Raw genomic sequence first — 17,676 nt, forward strand, 5'->3', positions numbered from 1 at the left:
GTCATTAAGAACATCTTTTTTTTTTTTAGAAACTAGAGGAGACACTGTGTGAGGGATTTACCCCGTCCCTAGCAGGTGCTGTTTTTTTGTACTTCTATATTCTAATTTATCTGGTAAATGTTTTTTTATTTTGTAAAAACATAACTGGCTTTATTTAATATTTTGTTTTAATCATTCTCTCTTGTCTTTGAGGTCACCTGGTCATGTGTTGCCATGGAAGCACACCTTTGAAAAGTTTTAAACATTAGCCCATGAAATTATATTAAAAATGTATATATTTCAAACATGTTAAAAATCTCAGAAAAAAACGAATAATATTCATATACAAAAAAAAAAACTTCAGGGAGAAGCCAGTGCTTATCACCATGGCCATTTGCATCTAATTTTTGTCCCAATTTTTACACTTTCAAATGTGTGTATTAAGTGCTATTAAAATTATTCACAGTTTTAAAGGGGCGATGGTGCTATTTATTTTGCAGGCACATTCTATATGTAGTGCCATATTACAGTACAGCCAAAGTAACTGTTCCGGGGTTTTTTGTGATAAAAATGACTTTAAAAAGATTACATGAATTCATATATTTGGCATATTTTTGGTGTTACATTCTCTGTTGGTATTTTTTTTTTGTCTTTCTATTGATTCATTTTGTTTATGTTAGTGATTATTTAAAAAAAAAAACGTGTACGTGTGGACAGCTTGTTTGTTTACACTTTTTTTTGTGTATAATTTGAGAAATTGCGATTTATTTTGATTGCTGATGGTTTACATTTGCTCTACAAATATTTACACTGGCCAAATTTAAATACACATATCATCATCATCTTCACCGTCGTCACCATCATCATCATCATCATCATCATCATCATCATCATCATGATCGCGCCGTCCTTGCGGAACTGTTCTTCTGAACATCACCTTCATCTCTGACACACGTGCTGCGCGGTGGGAGGGATTTTTGAATCGATCCGAAACAGACTGGGTGGAGCGCCGCAGCACAAACTTAAAGAGGAGGAAGGGGGGGAAAAAAAGCTTTGAACCGATCAGTCGTGTTTCTGTGCCCGGAAAGTCAGTGCGGATCAGTCGGTAGAGCTGCGCTTAAACTCCAACTCTGTATCTAAGTATTTGCTGTCATTTTTATCGGAGAAAAAAAAAACAAAAAAAAAACAAAAAAAAAAAAAACAAGACGAAACAACCAGAGCGGCAAAATGAGAAAGTTAGAGGAAGGAAAAAGTTGAAACTTCTTCATACATTTATTATTATTACTATTGTACTGCTGCTTCAGTGAGAGGTAAGTAACTATTATTCATTGCAAATATGCTTGTGAATCATAGTTTGACGTTTTGACAAAGTAAGAGCAAGATTAACACGATGCCACTTTGTGATATTTTCGGGTTTTCTGCCTGATCTAAAAGCACTTTTATATGTTCTACAGAAACCGCATGCAGTGAGGGGCGATGGGGCTGTGAGGGTGTTAACACGAGGCAGCTTTACTCTGCACCCTCGCTGTTTTGCCAAATGACTGTCTCCAGAAAACAGGATTTACACTCGTCCGGAAACTGATTGTTTTCAGTGAACCCTCCTCATGCTGGAAGACCCCGCTCTGACAAACATGAACAGCAGCTCAAAATGCCACGGCCAGCACTCGATTGTTGGCCAAGGCAACAAACCAATAACCATCACTTTCTTTTCGCTCGGAGTGCTGGGAAACCTGCTGGCCCTCTTCATCCTCTTAGTGCATCAGAAGGAGAACCGCTCCCGGTCCTCGGTCTTCTACATCCTGGTGACCGGCCTGGTCCTCACCGACCTGCTGGGAACCTGCCTCCTCAGCCCACCGGTGTTCATCTGCTACGCCCACAACATGTCCTTGATCGGCCTCGGCGGGGAGAAGCTGTGCAACCTGTTCGGCTTTGTGGTGAACTTCTTCGGACTGGCGTCCACCCTCATCCTGTGCGCCATGGCCCTGGAGCGCTGCATGGCCATCAGCCACCCGTATTTTTACTCGGTGCACATCCGCCCCACTTTTGCCAAAGTCGCCCTCTTCTTCGTTTACCTCTTCTCCTTGGGTTTCTGCCTCTTGCCGTTCATCGGGTACGGTAAATTCAGGCAGTACTGCCCAGGGACGTGGTGCTTCATGGATATGGGGGACGCCCCTGGCACCTGGGAAGAGCGTGGGAAATTGATCCTGGCCTTCTCGCTGTCCTACTCCTCGCTCAATGCGCTGCTGATCTTCGTCGTGTTCGTCTGCAACGGCTCGGTGATCGTCAGCCTGTGCAAGATGCACCGCAGCCACCTGATGCGCCGCGGCTCCGTGGTGTCAGTGGCCCGGAAGAAAAAGTTGAGCCTGGCCTGGTTCGGACGCGGGGAGGAGGAGATGGACCACGTGGTGAATTTGGCGCTTATCACGGTCATCTTTATGGTGTGCTCCATGCCTCTAACCGTGAGTATACCATGCGCCCCGCTTCCATCCAGGGCTGGGTTTTAGCGGGATGTGGGCCCCTGGGTTAGAGCAGGTTTTGGTCCCCCCCCAATACAAGAGAGCAAGTCAGAGGAGAGAGGGAAAACCTCAACAGTTGTTCCCCCCGTTTGTTTTACTGCTTAGTTTAAAACATGCTATGTATTACAATTGCTATTTTATTTGAACGTCTTCCAGCATCTCTGTTGCAAATGAAAACTCTAAAGACACATTTCAGCTATGTCTAATTTTTTTTTGTTTTATTTCAGACAATAAAACTTACATTGGCAAAGATTATAATATTTCTTGCAATGTAATGCCATTGCAAGAAATGGCTGTAGATGAACAACCTGTGTTAATCTACTAATGCAGATTAGCTACGGCACATTAGCTGCAGTGGCTAATCTAACGCAGCGGTGGTTAATTAGCTCATTTAAACACCTGCTTTGCTTTTTTTGTAGTTTAAATGAACCAAAACACGCTGAATCCCACATCACATCGACATGTTAAGGTTGTCAAAGTCAAATAACTGACCTACTTACCTCTCTTTTGCTACTTTTATTATTAATTAAAACTTTTTGCTAACCTTGCTATCTCGTTGTCGTAGCGTTGACAATTAGTAGGGAAGCCCCGCGTCCCTTTTTCTTTCATATGTCAGGCATACACGTAAGATTTAGCGCGTTATGTTGACAACAGTTAAAACCAGTGGTGGTCCATAGTAGGTGATCTGACACGCATAGCATCATTCTGCAATTTGCCTTTATTATAGCAACTGAGAAACGTATGTGTGAGAAACAAGGTTTCTCTTAGTTATTAAGGCCTGTGAGGAGCAGCAGACCCGTCTTTGAGGACCAGAGGCAGAAATGGTGATTGCTAAAGAAGCTGGTCGTTCAAAGAAAAAAAAAAACGTTGTACGTTAATCCGCACCAGCAGCAACGATAACCACAGCAAAAATGTTTTCAAGAATTTGTGGCAGCAGAGTCATCACTCCCAGACAAACTCCAGACATGACCTGCAGGTATTTTACCTGGGCTGGGAAGAAAAAGAACCGATCTGTTGCTGAGTGGGCCTAGGTCTTCTTTTCAAATTAATGCAGAGTTTGTCGCAGAGCAGTCACTCTCAGCTGATTCTCAGCCCCACGAGGTTAAAGGCCACAGAAATTGCTGGCAATGTCAACTTTTTCTCCAAGGTTATGTACTGCTGCTTCTAAGTATTGATTCTCTGAAGAAGGATGGCTCTGTTTTTGGAGAACAGACTCCTGGGCTCATGGATCAGTTTGACTAAATATATAGCGAAATGTAGGAATTTGATAAATGCTCTTGCGTTTTTGCCAATTATTAGTATTCCTAATAATATGTGATAACATCTAACTTATTAGGATGGCCTGTGATATTACATGGTTCCAGCTCTCAACAGAAGTCCCACTAACTCACATGGTTCTTTGGGAACATTAACCGTCCACCTAAAGCCCACAGTTGTCACATCTAAATTTAGCACAGGGTTGAGTTATGTCAGAGGAGGGGATGAAGCGCCATTGTTTTAAAAAATGTGACAACTAGTCATTTACACAACAATCGGGCAAATTAAAGCACCTCACAGTGATACAAGTTTCTGCGTAAACGTATAAGATTCCACGTTTCATCGATAAAATCTGTTCATTTCATAGATGAAATCTTAAGGCCCTTCAAACTGATGCTGCTCCGGGTTTCAAACGTTGTCATAATTTGTCACAACTGCAAAACTAGAAAGTTATTTACAGTAAAGTGACACAACAGCTTCTAAATCCCAGAGCTCCAAACTGCAGTCAGAACAAGTTCAGAAAGTGTTTAATCATAACATAAAACAAGTGGCTTATGCTTCCTGTTCTTTTGCTCTTGTAAGTGGTAACGTCAGAGCAGGTATGTGTATTTATTCCCATCTGTCATTGTCGACTCTGGTTCTTTTATCATCACACTTATGTAAAAGAATCTTTCTTGGGCATGGCAGCTGTTTTGGAATGTGCTTGTAAGCAGAGTTTAAGCCTCTTTAACGGCCGTGTTGTGTTTAGGTGTGTCTGAGACGAGTGAGTTGGTTTTGAGGAGTAAGCTTCACATTTGCTTCTAGTCTAGGGGAGTGGACCTATAACCTGAAAACCCTGGAGGACTGGTCCTGCCTCTCTCCACCGGGGCAGAAGGTTGCTCTCCTTTTTTGTCGGAATCTGAGGTCAAATCAGTTCCGCAAAACATTTGCTAGAAACACTGAGTAATGAGCGTAACGTGTGTCATAAAACATGCGTTTCATAGTAAAACAATGTTTGCTTTTATTGTATGGTCACCATTATTTTGGTGATAAAGTGGTTTACGGAAAGCAGTAAAAATAGGGTTCATGTATTTTTTTGCCATATGCTTGTTTGTGGTCTGTGCCTGGATGCTTGGCTCAGCTCTGGTTCATGATGGTATTTGACCTAAATTACTGTCAAAAACCCCAGAGGGGGAAATAAGCAGTGATGACAATGTTTTCTTCTCATCCATCTGAGTAAGATTCAGGAAAGCCCAACTTTGGTGCCTGCAAGCATTTTAGTAATGCGGTGAGGCGTTTGAGTCAAAAGAGATTTGGATCTGGAAATGTCCTGAGTGTTTTTGTGCCTTATATCGATTTGAATTTCAGCAAAAATAAAATACAAAATAGCAATATCACACGTAACTCTGCCTCCCTGACAATGACAGATAATTTTGTTCCAGAGTGGGGTTAACTTGAAGCAGCTGCAATTATGCATCTGCTCTTATTTTCTGCTTTACCTTTGCTCTCACTTTTATATGTTTCAACTGACCAAACAATATTCATGTTTGATTAGTTGTTAACTCTTGGGGAGATTCACCGTTTTTCTTTTCCCAAATGTTAATATTGGCTCTCATTGTAGCTTGTTGGGGTAAAAACCAACTCTTTCTAAACGTCTAATTCTTCCCAGATGCATTTAGAGCTCTGGTTAAATTACTTTGGATCAAAATCATTTGTTGGTTTTTGAGATCTTTTAACCTGCTTCATGTTCTGTTTGTGCAAGTCCTTGAGTCCCTGGGTTAATGAGTAAGTAGGATCCTATTTACTCACACTTATCACTCGAGTGTTGCAACTATAACTAAACTTAGCTTTCTTAAAGACTCTGGTTTGTCATTGTTTGCCCAGGATCTAAAGAGGGTAAAAAAATAACTTAATATTCTGCATTTTTATACCTTTTTTTGTTGTTATTTTCCCCAGTTTGATATTAAAATGTTCTGACCACAATAATTTTTTAGTATATATTTGACTTTACACACACAGCCACAGCCTTAAAGAACCGGATGGGCCACATAACACAAACTGATATAATGCCGTCTCACTCAGTCTGGATGTGAAATCAGATGGTGAAAAAAATGCTTAGAGTCTCTGGCGAAAACCTGGATTTGACTAACAAAACAATGTGCAAAGCCCTTACTGCAGATTTGCTTGCTGTTCATAGGTTGTGATTGTTGAAAGTCATCTTTTCAAAACACAGACGTGACGTGCTTTCGACAAAATCGCAGACAGCTTTCAGGACTTGTTGGGGACAGCGAGTCCTTGTGTCAGGAAATCAAGTGCAGAGTTGCGTTTTCAGCAGACGTTTTGTAATGTTTTACATAATTTATCACTCTCGTGCCGAGCGTGGACACATGTCTAGAGGTCTCTGTGCCTGTTTGTATGTGTAAATCTTCGCAGTCGCACTCGTCACGCTGCGAAGCCTGATTCTACACGTATAAGCAACAGCAACCATTTCCAGACAGATGTGAGCTGGTGATTAACATCCGCTGGTTTGGCTCACAGCGCATCAGATGCTGGAAGGGGAGGAAGAAGAAAAATGTCTGATTCAGTCTAGTGGGATGTTTTCACCGTGTTGCTCACACTGAATTTATTGCAACAAGTTTTCCTCTTGACATGTACCGGAAGGCTAAACGCTGCATCCTTGTGTGTTGCTCTTAGTGAACACAGCAAGAGCAAACCACAAAACCAAGAAACGACTGTGTGTTTCCGGTTTATCCTTGCATGCGCAAGTTCTCCGAGGGCAGATATCGAGCTGTGCCAGCGTTGTTGTCGTACTGATGCAGAACAATGAAGGGAAAAAAAGCAGGGAGATGAGAGTAAATGGTGTCTTTTTTTCACCATGACGTTGGCAGGGAAGAATAATAATTAATGATCAGAGACAAGATTGATCATATTCAGTTTTTCTTTGGCTCTCTGCCGTGAACGGTGTTTTCAGATCTCGTATTTAGAGTTCAGGTTTCAGCTGATTTTCGTTTACTTTGTGGAAACTAGGAGACATCTTGTTGAGCAGTTGGGGAAGATTTATTTCGAAGTCAAACTTCACATCCAGGGACGTTGCGTTCAAGAGCGTGGTAAAAGACAGCTGTGGCGATAGTGGTTGCCATAAAGCTGCTGTGTGTCTGTGATCGGTTCAACTTCTCAGGTTTGTCTCCGTATATTACACACCACCTCTGTTTGATTTATAGCCTATTGTGCCATTCCAGTAGTTGGCTCTGCTAAAGTGTCATTGAGCAGTAAAAGTGTGATGTGATGAATTTTATTACTTCAGAGGATCTGTGAAAAATGCACTTAATTTGTTTGTTCCCGGAAGAAGCCTTTGATTTTATTTATTTATTTATTTATTTATTTTGTTCTCAAGTCGTTGACGTATTTCAAAATGCATTACCAGAGGTAATATGTGGTCACCGCTTGTTAGATTTTTCAAAGTAATCCTTTAATAAAAGTCGATATCGATAAGCAGTAGATCACTGAAGAGTGTCTTTAAAGTAAGATCGCTCTGACCAATTTAGACGTTACAAAGTTCTGAGCTTTTGTGTTTTATATGAAATTAAAGCAAATATCAGAAGTTACAAGCTTGTTGATTAAACAAAAGAAACAAATATTCTCTCTTCTTTATTCCCATTACTTCCAATAAATGTTACCATGAGAACCATAAATCTCCCATAAATCAGTAATCGATACCAGGATCGATGAAAGAATGGCTCCAGATCTTTCTTTTTCTAGCACCATTAAATGAAAAAACATGTCAAATGTAGCATTGATCGCCTTATTTCTGTAACTAATTCATAAAAAGTTTCCATTAGTGTGTGTGTGTGTATATATATATATATATATATATATATATTTAACTTACTTAGCAGACATACTGCATTGACCGCTGCGTAAGATAAAACGTCAGGAAGGCTCGTATTGATCCATAAACTAAATAACTACTCCACTCCGCTGGAAAGGGAAAGTATTACACGGATAAGAATAGCTTTAATACCTCCATTATGCTGCACTGCTATTTCAGAATGAGCATTCACAGACGGAGCAACTTCTGAAATGCATTACTTAACTATTTATAGGTTTTACTTGGATACGAAAATGATCTGGCAGAGTCTAGACATGGCATCTGCGGATCCTTCTGACCGTGAAAAGGCGTCTGTGGTGAACCCTGGAAGAGATTTATGAGAACTGGAAATGGAAAAATTGATAGAGATTCTGAGGAAGCTTTTCTTATTTGTAACCTAGCCTCTTTTTTTTTACTACCAACTAATGTAAAAGCAGTTTTTAAGCACATTAGTTTGTTATTCCGTGTTCAGATAGGAAACGATGTGCAGCTTCCTGGTACAGCTCCTTTCACCATTGTTATGATCTTTATACTCCAGATGTTAATGATGTATGTTTTGAGTTTTACCTTCTAAATAAAGATGAGAAAAAAGGGCTTCCAGAGATTTGGGGTAGAAAATGAAGACGGCAAACCAAATCCAAAAGAACTCTGAGGAAATGTCTGCTGAGAACAAGATGAGAAAAACCTGGAGAGCAAAGCTGCCTGGGAAAAGAAAAAGCCAAAGATGCAAAACCCTTTCTGCAATTAACAACCTACTTATTCTGCTTCTAGAGCCAACTTTACTTTGTTTATACAAATTAGCGTTTGTTTCCTTGTTAACCAGAGCGCATATACATATTCCTCATTACAAAAGGCCACGAGCCACAAAAAGTCCCATAGCAGTGACTGACGACCCCACCCAAAAAAAACACAAGTGGGAATAAGTAGTCACTGGATGACGGCACCCGCAGCCAGTTGGATCCGGATCAAGCGAAAGAAACCTCCCCAAATCTACAAAGGTCAAAGATGATTCAAGACTGAAAACAGGCTGATTCTTGCCAAAAAGAGAGTGAAAATGACTCAGGTTTTTTTATTGCCACAGATGTGGGAAAAAAATAAAAATGACTGTGATGTTATCATGTGGGTGATGCAGGGTTTTCTACGGAGAATTTACTAATCTCAGCGGTGAAGGTGCTGGGGGATCTACCGCGTCTTTATGTTGAAAAATAGAAGTTGGCAGAAAATTTGACAATATGACTTGGTGCTACATGTAATTGGAAGACATTATTGACATTACTGTAATTCCAACTATAGAGTCTTGAAAAAGGCAGACAAAAAAAAATAACTTGAATAAATAAGAAATTTCATTAACTTCAGTTAAATACCAATTAATTAATCAACATGTAGATCTGTAATGAAGAGAGCTTCATTACTGGGTCTACTTTTACTTAAATCGCTGTATAGCACTTTAAATGCACTTTTTGCACTTTATGAACAAGCACTTTATTTAGCACTGCACTTTAAGCAGAGATTTGCACATAAATGGCAATTTGCACACGAGAAGTTTTAATGGTATTTATTGAGTATTTTTAGTAATTAGCATGTAGCCTTTTGTTCTGGGCTCTGCACAGCTGCTCGTCATTGGAGAGTGAGCTGGTTGCCTGTGGAGGGAGGATAATTGTTACTCAGAGCAATGAGCTACTGGTGGGTAAAACTGAACAAATGTGTGTGCATAATCTGTAAAGTGTGGAGTGCTGATATTGAGTGACTCACCTGTCTTTTCTGTGTCCTCTCCAGGGTGTTTGGGCAAATACTACCCCGGGGGTCCAGACACCATTTATAGGTTCTGGGAGAGGCCAATGAAAAGTGTGGGGAGATAATCGTTTATGGGTTTTTGTGGTGTTTCATTTGGTGTAAGATAAAATATGAAATATTTATAAAAAGTACATTTAAATGTTTATATTTATTAAAGTTTATTTTATTTAAATAGGTGGAGATTTGTTAAGGGAGATCCCACTGTGAAGTGGAAGTGGTTGAGTCCAACACAGCTGAGACTATTTAAGCCTTCAGTTTTCACCTGTGAAGAAGATAATTATTGTCTGTGTATTGATGCTGTGAGGAGAATAAACCCACTGCTGTTACCACCTGACTCTGCCTCCTGAAATCTTCATCGTAAAATCCAACCGCAAAACGGCCGCCTTGTTACAAGATCTTAATACAGATTATGCAACACTGTTCACATTCAGAAGTTATATAAAATGAATATTGGCTAAAATGGACAATGATGAGAATTTTTATGTTTAGCTAAATATTCCTAAGGTACAAAATTCAAGTGTTATTGTATGACATGTTCCTGTGTTTTTCCATTTTGTTTAATAACGTCTGGTTGTTATTTATTCAAGCGAATGCAGAATTTGCAAGGAATACTCTGATTGGATGAACAAGACCTGTCTGATTGGCTGGTGGTGTGTGTTTCTCTTTTAGCACAGACACAGAGTCAAGCGCAACCCGTAAACTAGAGAAGGGCGGATCAATGCAAAATACCGACGATATCGATACCATATCGGTTTTGGAACAATAAGATACTTTCTTGTTCATAAGGAAATATGTGCTCACAACAGTCTCCCTGCTCAGGTTGGTGGGAAAAACATTACATCATCTGCAGAAAGTTCCTCTTATAGTCGCACTTTCAGAGTTTTGATTATGTGGTTTTGTGGTGTGGCTGAACATTAGTCCAGTATTATCCCACAGTGAGGCAGCATGTTGGATGACTTGGTATTTTTGTGTTTTTATGAACTTCTTTAAGCACTTTGAACCTTGTTGCTGAAATGTGCCATAAATAAGCTTGATTTGATTGATTGATTGAATGGGCCATCGAGGGATCATATAAGTGCCTGTACAGGCAGCCCTTCTTACAAATTGTCCACTTTGATTGAAAGCTACATAAATTCAGAGGTTTCCAATCAGGCACTGAGATGGCACAACTTTTTTTATGTCACTTATTTGTCCCGTTGTCTTTTAATGCTGCCCATGATGCACATTTTGAACATTTTTAAAATAAGTTACCCAGTTTTATGCCCCTTTGGACGGGAGTGTGATGTTTTTTTAATAACTGTATATCATTAATCTTGACATTTTGCCCTTACTGTAGAGTATTTTACTCTCGTTTTTCATTCTGTTTTACACAATTTCAATCCTTGCGCAGTTCTACTTTCTTTGATTGTCACTTTCTATTTTATCCTATCCTATAGAATCTCGTCTTTACGAGATTCTATAGGATAGGATCCTATGGTCCTATGGGGCCATTTCTTTTAATGGCCCCATAGGACCTGCGGTGTATTGTAGGACCAGAGCATCCTCATTGATGCAAAGCTAATTTTAGCTCTCAGAAGAGGAATCACAATGGAAATCGAACCCAGTGGTGGGGAATATCCGTCGACCTTTGCGTGGGCCGTAGGTATCGGATGTCTCTGCGTGCCGTGGGAGTGGTGTGGTGTAGTTATAGAAAGACACACGCTGTGACTGCTTTGTGTTCCCATCTGGTTTTGTGCTCCAGGTGCTGCTGAGACTTTAGCACTCCATCCAGGCTTCCCAAGAAAGATGATGCTCTGCAATCAGCAGCTCGCTTTGTGAAGGGGAACAATAAGAGTTGTTTTTTTTTTCTTTTTAATGGAGAGAGACGCAATCCTAAATGTTTGTGTGTGTGTGTTCCTGTTCACGCTCACGTTTATTGTATGTTTTGGTTGTCGTCAGGTTACCGTCCTGTTTTGTTGTTCATGATCTATTTAGTTTGCTGCCCCTCCTCCACTTGTTGCTGACTGAAACAAGGCTGCAGTGCTTTTTTCTTGCTTGCAATGAAGACAAACGAGGTGAAGCGGACGGCGTTCAGTTAATTACGACTCGTATTTTTTGCTAGCAGCTACCACGATCCTCCAGGCTGCACCTTTAAAGTCCTGACATGTTTTGCAAGTCATTAACCTTTTTTTAATGTTGCCTCTTGTACAAAATGCAAATCACAGCAAATCCAAAACACACATAAAAATAAATGAAGCTCAAACTTTGGAATATGCTGAGTTTTAATCATACTCCTCCGTGAGTTCACAACTTTGGATCTGTTTCCAGTTTTTGAGTAAATTCTAGTGAAAACATTGATTACATTAGAACAGGAGGTTAGTCATTTCCCGTGTTTTTCATTAGTATTCAGTCCCATGGATAATCTCTTTTTTCCCCCTAAAACTGAAGTTTTCCACATATTCTACTCTTGTTGCATCATAAAAGCCTTTAAAAAAATATCAAAGATCCCAGAACAAAAAAAAAAGCCAAACGTTTATTTTCCAGAACAAGCCACAAACTTGTTTAATGATCGCACTAAATCTTCATACTCTGATGTTTCTGCTGACACGATGATTCTAAAAAGAAACTTTGCAAATTGGTGGTTTGAGCCAGGCTATTATTGTCTGGTAATAATAAACATTTAAGAAGAAAATTTAGATATTTCAACAACCGAGGCAGAGTTTGAAAACTCCAATTGTTTTCGCACACGGCTTAAGTTTTACTTGGTGTAAAATTTTATCTGCACGTCATAAAACACAAGCATGGGCTAAGATTTAATGTGGTCCCATTAAACTCGTGTAGTGTGGATTATTCTGTGCATATAATGACCATGCTGTACACTGTACAAGTTTTTGATTATCCCAATAAAAAGAAAGTAAATAAAAAGCTAATTTTCCCAAGAAATGCAGTCAGGCATTTCATAAAACAGCTGCTCAGTGTATCAAATTCTGTAATCGCTCCAATGATGTATTTTTTTGATAAGTTATGACACTATTACAGTTCCTGTGGAAACTTCTGTCAAGGTCTTACATGAGGATATCATACTATTTCTGTTTTGGTGCTTATTTTCACTAAGTGTATTGTGAGGGAAAGTAGTCACCGCGTTTTAAAATGGGTAAAACAAATCTCACATTTAAATAGTTGCTTTCTGTTTTATCTCAGATTATTTAGGAGGAACTGCCTGCTGCTCTTCTGTACAATATTGGTAAGATTTTGGTTAACGTGTAACGGCGTTTCTGCACAGCTCTTTGGATCAAAGCTTGCCCATCAGGCCTAGCCCTGCACTTCAACTAGGCCATTTCAGGGCCATGGTGCTTCATATTCAGCCGTTTTGCTTCAGATTTGCTTCTTGTTTAAACTGCAGTTGCACTGATAGCTGGACGTAAGTCAGATTTATTATATTTTTTTTAAAGATTTGGGTAAACAGAGGGATTCATGTCTGACTGTAACCTGCTGACAGACCTGTGCTAGGCAAGGCAAGTTTATTTAAACATCACCGTTCATACACAAGGCGAAGCGCATTACAAAGGAAAGATGGAAAGAAGTAGGAGCATAAAAGTGTTTCATGAAAGAAAACAAAGGATGTTAAAATCCATATATAGGTCCTTCTCAAAAAATTAGCATATTGTGATAAATTTCATTATTTTCCATAATGTAATGATAAAAATTAAACTGTCATATATTTTAGATTCATTGCACACCAACTGAAATATTTCAGGTCTTTTATTGTTTTAATACTGATGATTTCTGCATACAGCTCATGAAAACCCAAAATCCCTGTCTCAAAAAATTAACATATTTCATATGACCAATAAAAGAAATGTGTTTTAATACCAAAAAAGTCAACCTTCAAATAATTATGTTCAGTTATGCACTCAATACTTGGTCAGGAATCCTTTTGCAGCCTTCAATGCGGCATGGAGGCAATCAGCCTGTGGCTCTGCTGAGGTATTATGGAGCCCAGGATGCTTTGATGGCCTTAAGCTCATCCAGAGTTTTGGGTCTTGCAACTTTCTCTTCACAATATCCCACAGATTCTCTATGGGGTTCAGGTCAGGAGAGTTGGCAGGCCAATTGAGCACAGTAATACCATGGTCAGTAGTACCAGTGGTTTTGGCAGGTTGTGCTAAAAAAATAAATCTTCATCTCCATAAAGCTTTTCAGCAGATGGAAGCATGAAGTGCTCCAAAATCTCCTGATAGCTGCTGCATTGATCCTGCCCTTGATAAAACACGGTGGACCAACACCAGCAGCTGACACGGCTCCCCAGACCATCACTGACTGTGGGTACTTGACACTGAACTTCTGGCCTTTTGGCATTTCCTTCTCCCCAGTCTTCCTCCAGACTCTGGCACCTTGATTTCCGAATGACATGCAAAATTTGCTTTCATCCGTAAAAAGTACTTTGGACCACTGAGCAACAGTCCAGTGCTGCTTCTCTGTAGCCCAGGTCAGGCGCTTCTGCTGGTCTTTCTGGTTCAACAGTGGCTTGACCTTTGACCTGGGGAATGTGACATCTGTAGCCCATTTCCTGCACACACCTGTGCACGGTGGCTCTGGATGTTTCTACTCCAGACTCAGTCCACTGCTTCCCCCAAGGTCTGGAATCGGCCCTTCTCCACCATCTTCCTCAGGGTCCGGTCACCTCTTCTCATTGTGCAGCGTTTTCTGCCACACTTTTTCCTTCCCACTGAGGTGCCTTGATACAGCACTCTGGGAACAGCCTATTCATTCAGAAATTTCTTTCTGTGCCTTACCCTCTTGCTTGAGGGTGTCAATGATGGCCTTCTGGACAGCAGTCAGGTCAGCAGTCTTACCCATGATTGTGGTTTTGAGTTATGAACCAGGCTGGGAGTTTTTAAAAGCCTCAGGAATCTTTTGCAGGTGTTTAGAGTTACTTTGTTGATTCAGATGATCAGGTTAACTGCTCGTTCAGAGAACCTTTTCATGATATGCTAATTTTTTGAGACAGGGATTTTGGGTTTTCATGAGCTGTATGCCAGAATCATCAGTATTAAAACAATAAAAGACCTGAAATATTTCAGTTGGTGTGCAATGAATCTAAAATATATGGCAGTTTAATTTTTATCATTACATTATGGAAAATAATGAACTTTATCACAATATGCTAATTTTTTAAGAAGGACCTGTATTAAACTAATTAGTCGGATTCTTTGATCAAAAGCCGGTGTGAACAAGATGAATTAAGGGGACTAACAGTTTCTGCACACAACAAACCAACATTTTTAAAGTGTATGAAATATATTTACCTCGGAGCTGTTTGGTCCGAGCAACTGGATGACATGTAATTGTTTTCAGGGTGGCGGTTAAGGGGTTAAATGAGCTGCAGGTTGCTCTGTTACATAAGGAGGGATGCCTGTTTTGTTTGGGTGCTTTTCAAAGCTCATCTGAACTCTCGTGTGATCGTCCTGGTGTGAAAACACGCCTATGTCAACTTTAGCTTTCAGTTTTACAAAGAGTGGCTCACAGCGACACGCTAATGCGCTGACAGCTTCACGACTGACTGGGAAATCCCCTTAATAGCCCCTTACAATTACATTTCTGTTTTTGTTTTTGAAATCCTCTTTTAAATTTTAAAATTGCGTTATTGTCCTGCATTTATTTCTTTTTGGTCTGTTGTGAAGCACTTTGTGCAGCATGAGTTGTTGGAAATGGGGCTTGTAAACTTTCCCTTGAACTTCTTCTCCCATGTGTAGACTATAGTTACAAATAAGCACATTATCACTACACTGGGCAATTGCAGTGAATTATTTCTCTTAATTAAAATGCAGGGCATCAGTTGAAATATAAACGCTCTTAAAATGGGTGTGCGCGTGTCATAAAGGTTGTTGTAAATAGCCCATCCAGTTTTATACTACCCTGATCCTCGCAGGGTTGTAACTCATCACTAACAACCACAAACACATTCTCAGACTTAAGGGTAATTTAGAGAAACCCATTAAGTTAACAAGCAGTTTTTTTTGTTGTTGTTTTTTTTTAACTGTGGGAAGAAGTCGGAGTTGAAATAACTCACGCCTGCACGTGGAAAACAAAGGGAGAATCCTGCAAAAAGGCAGGGACTCGAACACAACACCATTTGCAACAAGACAACAGCTGCACACTGTGTCAGGGTGCAGCTCTGAACAGTTACAGCACATATATGTATTTTTTGCAGCTATGTACTGCTTTCACCTACAAGTTATTTGCTGCCGTCTACATTTGGACTTTCGGTTTGCCGTCATGTGTGCCAGATCTCGTTCATCCTGTCATTCAGCAGCTTCCTCGCTCGCACACCATTACATTAATGCTCCACACCCAAGGATAGTGTCTCAATCCAAGGGCTACGACCCTTTTGTTGTGTCACTCTGCAGTGAAGGGAAGGAGATCATATTGCACACTCAAAATGCACCGGAGTAATTTAAAGAGCAGAACATTTGAACACCTATGTGTCAATATTATCGTATTGTATAGTTAGAGATTTTAAATCGTCTACACATTGTTCAATTAAATGTTAAAATAATGCTGTAAAAACCTTTTCTTCGCCTCGATGACATTTTTGGAGAGTGTTGCACGAAATCACATGATAGATTAGGAACAACTTTAAGAACAAACATGATAAAAAGAAAAATGAGGGGGATACCATTAAACGTCATGTAGTCTATCTCTCTGAACATGATGATTTTAAAAAGAATCTCAATATTGGACAAACATTTTCAATACACAGCAAAAAATACAAAATCTTACCACGTATTCTTGATATGGTTTATTGTGCAAAATATCTCAGTACACTTGAAATAAGAAAAAAAAAAAAAAACTTCTCAGCAAGATATATATATTTTGACTTGACTCATTTCAAGTCAAAATTGATTGAAACGTTCTGGTTCCAATAGCAGATTACGACAAAAAAAAAATTCAATGAGTGAAGTAATCTCCCAGTGGGTCTAGTTCTTTTTTAAAATAACAAAATGAGGAATTGCTAACTTAAAACAAGCAAAGATTACTTATAAGTTAGTTTTGTCTTCTTTTAGTTGTACCAGAAAATAGACAAAAAAAATATTTGGTAAGATTTTGTGTTTTTGCAGTCATATCTCTCCACATCAATATTTTCTTGAAAAATTAAATATTAATAGATAAAACTCTAAAACAGTTTTTAAACTGCTGAATGAAAATGTAAGTTTAACCCAGTTAGCCGTCAGCAGCAATTGTTACACCTTTGAAAATGACATGACAGATAGATGTGTGATGTGCTTGTTTTGTGCTCCACCTTAGCAGCAGCAGCAGATTTACGAGCTCATATAAGTTGGCTGAGAGACGGCAGTGAAATACAATCCCTCATGATAAACACAGCATATATGAGGCAGAGCGTGGTGATCGTCTGTCCAGGTGCTGAAGAGCAAATAAAAAGGAAATCAGATGACTCTAAAGAAATGAAACCAAGATATATATATAAAAAATAAAAAAAGAATCGAAAAAATCTTCAGAGATAAATCACACTGTGACTAATTCGTTTTTTGTGTACGTCTTTAGAAAAAGATGGAAAAAGGGTACAGAAAAAGTGCTACATCTTCTTTGGTTCTTTACCACTAATGATGCAACAGTTCAAAAAAAAAAAAAGAAAAGAAAAGGAAGAAGGATGTTTGCACTCCAGCAATAAATATCACCCCTTGTTCTTCAAGTTCAGAGGGTTGAGGTAGGGAAGAACTTAAACGTTTTATCTGAATGCTGTGGTTGTTCAATATTTATTTATTCTTTTGGGGGGTGGAGAACTTTGCAATTTTTCCAAAATGTTTGCGCTCGGCACATGGAGCGCGTTCTTCCTTCAAAGAGCCTGAGCAGCATGCAGACAACGGGGATTTAACAGCATCCACAACATGATTGCTACCAGAAAAGGGCAATGTCGCGTTCTGGGATTTTAAGGAGCAGTGCACACAAAATGTTTACTAAAAGCAATAAGAAGAAATCCCAGTTTGTCCCACTGGGATTTCAGTTGTAGACTTGATACAATGGTGTGAATTATTGACAAAGACATGCATTTAATCTGCATGGGGGGGTCGGTGATATGACAATACAAGACCAGAGGAAATATCGGTGGCACACACCTCAAAGATGATAGGCACCACAATAGGCAGAGTAAGCCCTAAAGTGCATTAAATCTGTGATTCAATCCCCAAAATGCATCTGGAAGCTACATGTATTATTCTTAAACTATAAAAAATAACATGTTTATTTGACAAATGCCCACACTAGACAGCATTTAATATGTTA

The 17,676-nt window shown here is 39.4% G+C and overlaps 1 protein-coding gene across 1 annotated transcript in view; it reads left to right on the forward strand.

The window, feature by feature from the left end:
• Nucleotides 1-942: 942 nt before the first annotated feature.
• ptgir (prostaglandin I2 receptor) overlaps nucleotides 943-17,676 on the forward strand; it is a 30,053-nt gene continuing 13,319 nt past the window's right edge. The window contains exons 1-2 of the mRNA XM_008425748.3: nucleotides 943-1,289; nucleotides 1,434-2,438. Coding sequence (XP_008423970.1) covers nucleotides 1,584-2,438 — 855 coding nt within the window. The 5' untranslated portion in view covers nucleotides 943-1,289; nucleotides 1,434-1,583. The remainder of the gene's footprint in view (nucleotides 1,290-1,433; nucleotides 2,439-17,676) is intronic.

Source organism: Poecilia reticulata, chromosome 13 (assembly GCF_904066995.2).
Source record: "Poecilia reticulata chromosome 13, P_reticulata-male-v2, whole genome shotgun sequence".
Lineage (NCBI taxonomy): Eukaryota > Metazoa > Chordata > Actinopteri > Cyprinodontiformes > Poeciliidae > Poecilia > Poecilia reticulata.